At 46.2% G+C, this 2,072-nt stretch overlaps 1 protein-coding gene across 1 annotated transcript; it reads right to left on the bottom strand.

Annotated features, from left to right (window-relative positions):
• Nucleotides 1-253: 253 nt before the first annotated feature.
• Nucleotides 254-1,590, bottom strand: LOC147610332 (glutathione S-transferase U20-like). Its single transcript, XM_086786427.1, has 2 exons — nt 1,132-1,590; nt 254-928 (listed from the first exon to the last, which is right to left on the bottom strand). Exons 1-2 carry the CDS (start codon nt 1,453-1,455, stop codon nt 587-589), a joined length of 666 nt encoding a protein of 221 aa, XP_086642553.1. The 5' UTR covers nt 1,456-1,590; the 3' UTR covers nt 254-586.
• Nucleotides 1,591-2,072: the final 482 nt, after the last annotated feature.

The raw sequence follows: 2,072 nt of genomic DNA, 5'->3' as shown, positions 1-2,072 counted from the left end.
TGCCAATTCCATATCAACGCAGTTAGAATGGAGTTCAAGTGTCCCCAAGTTGTGGGTTCGAATTTCCGACAGATGGGTGATAACATGCATACTTTTTAATTTCAAGCCAAATTTTTTTAAAAGAAAAAATGCAATAACAATACAATTTTTTCAAAACAGTATAGATGTTTTCTTCAATTTTTCAGCATAGTAAAAAATGAAGAGGAACCATGTTTGTTTACTGAAAAATGTTTTTTGACAGCATCATGCGTAAGCATTTTAGTCACATATAATACTTCCAAAATTTTAAAATCCCGTCACAAATTGCAATAAAATGCAAACTTGCTATATTTCACCAAACCCGTCAATTTTGATGGCAAGGGTGCCAATCAAAAAATCAAGCCTGCCCGTGACCATTCAAGTGAACCTGTCCACCCTGCTTTTACATTAAAGCTGGAAACAGCAAAATTGCAAACAAGAATCCATGGGAAATTTGAACCGAATTTCACAGCTCAAAAATACCATGGAAAGCTGGGGCGCGGCGCCTCTCAAAAAGACGATGAAAACACAAACCTATCTAATTAAAAGCAACTTCTCTCTTGCGACCTTAAGCAGGCTTTCTTCCAACAGCAAACTCCACCACTTTCTCTGTTGCAGGCAAGACACAGACAAAGGAGGACGCCTTCATGGCCTTCAACCAGGAACGGAGGCGTGGAAATCTGTCATCAAAGGGGATCTTGAAGTCTCCGAGGGCTTCGAAGCCAGGAAACCAAGCCACAAGAGGACCCATGATGATGTCCACATAACCCACCGTGGCTCCCCCAAAGAAAGGGCCCTCCTTGCCCAGCACCTCCTCCAGGGTGGCCAGGCACTCCATAGCACTGTCTATCACCACCTTCTTCTGTTCCTCCCCCTTTGCACTCATGAGCCCAAACAGGCCTGGAACCAACTGCACAGAACAAACAAACACACAGAGGACACAAAATTGCACTCTTGAAAACCTTGCAGAGGCAGATCTCCACTCTCTCTCTCTCTCTCTGTGTCTATCTATCTCTCTCTGTGTCTCTCTCTCTCCCACACACACACACACACACACACACACACACTCTCTCTCTCTCTCTCACACACACACACACACACGCACACAGGTACCTTCTTGTCGACATAATCCGCCCAGAAGCGAGCCATAGCTCTCCCATACGGGTCTGCAGGCAACAGGTTCTTGCCCTCCGGGGAGGGCCATGCCTCATCCACATACTGCACTATGTTGGAGGATTCAAGGACCGTCTTGCCGTTGTGCACGAGGACGGGGATCTTCTTATACACGGGGTTCAACTCCAGCAGCAGCTTGCTCTTGTTACGCAAATCCTCTTCCACCCTCTCGTAGGCCACCCCCTTGAAGGCCAGCGCCAGCTCCGCCCTTAAAGCATACATGCTCACCCACCCGCACAGAAGCTGCACCGACTCAGTCGCCATGTCTCCACAAGGCAGCGTCTAGCACAGACAGCGGGCACAGAGCTCTCTTGTGTGCTTAATCGCGCAGCAGTTCGAGCGACGACAATGCACAGACAGCGGGCACAGAGCTCTCTTGTGTCTGCAGCAGTTCCAGCGTCCCCTTAAAGCTGAGCCCTTGTCCGGGCCTCGGGGCCCGAGGGGACCTTTCACAAGAATCACGAGGTCTGAACAAATTGAATGCTGTCACAACAAATAAACTTTTTCTTCTAAGCACTGAAAAAAAAAAAAAAGATCTTCAACCTCAACCAGTTTTTATTTGGAAAAAGGATAGCTTAATCCATTTCATAACTAAAATTGTGAAAATTTGTATCTTTAAATTCAAGGCTGGGCAAAATTACAACCTATTTCTCTCAATTACAAACGGTTGGGCAAAATTACAAGGCTGGTTTCTCTCAATTTGAGCCTTGAAAATTACACTAAAGGATGTTTTTTTTCTGACACTAGGCCCGTGGGCGTATTAGTTGAACTCTGCAGCATCACTCACTTCTCTCTGTCTCTCTCTCTCTCTTGGAAAGGATGTTTGTTTCTTTAATCACAACCCGAGAGGGACGGAGGGGGTGGCATTCCTTGGGGTAGAT

Source organism: Cibotium barometz, chromosome 49, assembly GCF_041138505.1.
Source record: "Cibotium barometz isolate CiBa-2024 chromosome 49, ASM4113850v1, whole genome shotgun sequence".
In the NCBI taxonomy this organism is placed as follows: Eukaryota; Viridiplantae; Streptophyta; class Polypodiopsida; order Cyatheales; family Cibotiaceae; genus Cibotium; species Cibotium barometz.
This window is presented reverse-complemented; position numbering and strand designations above follow the sequence as displayed.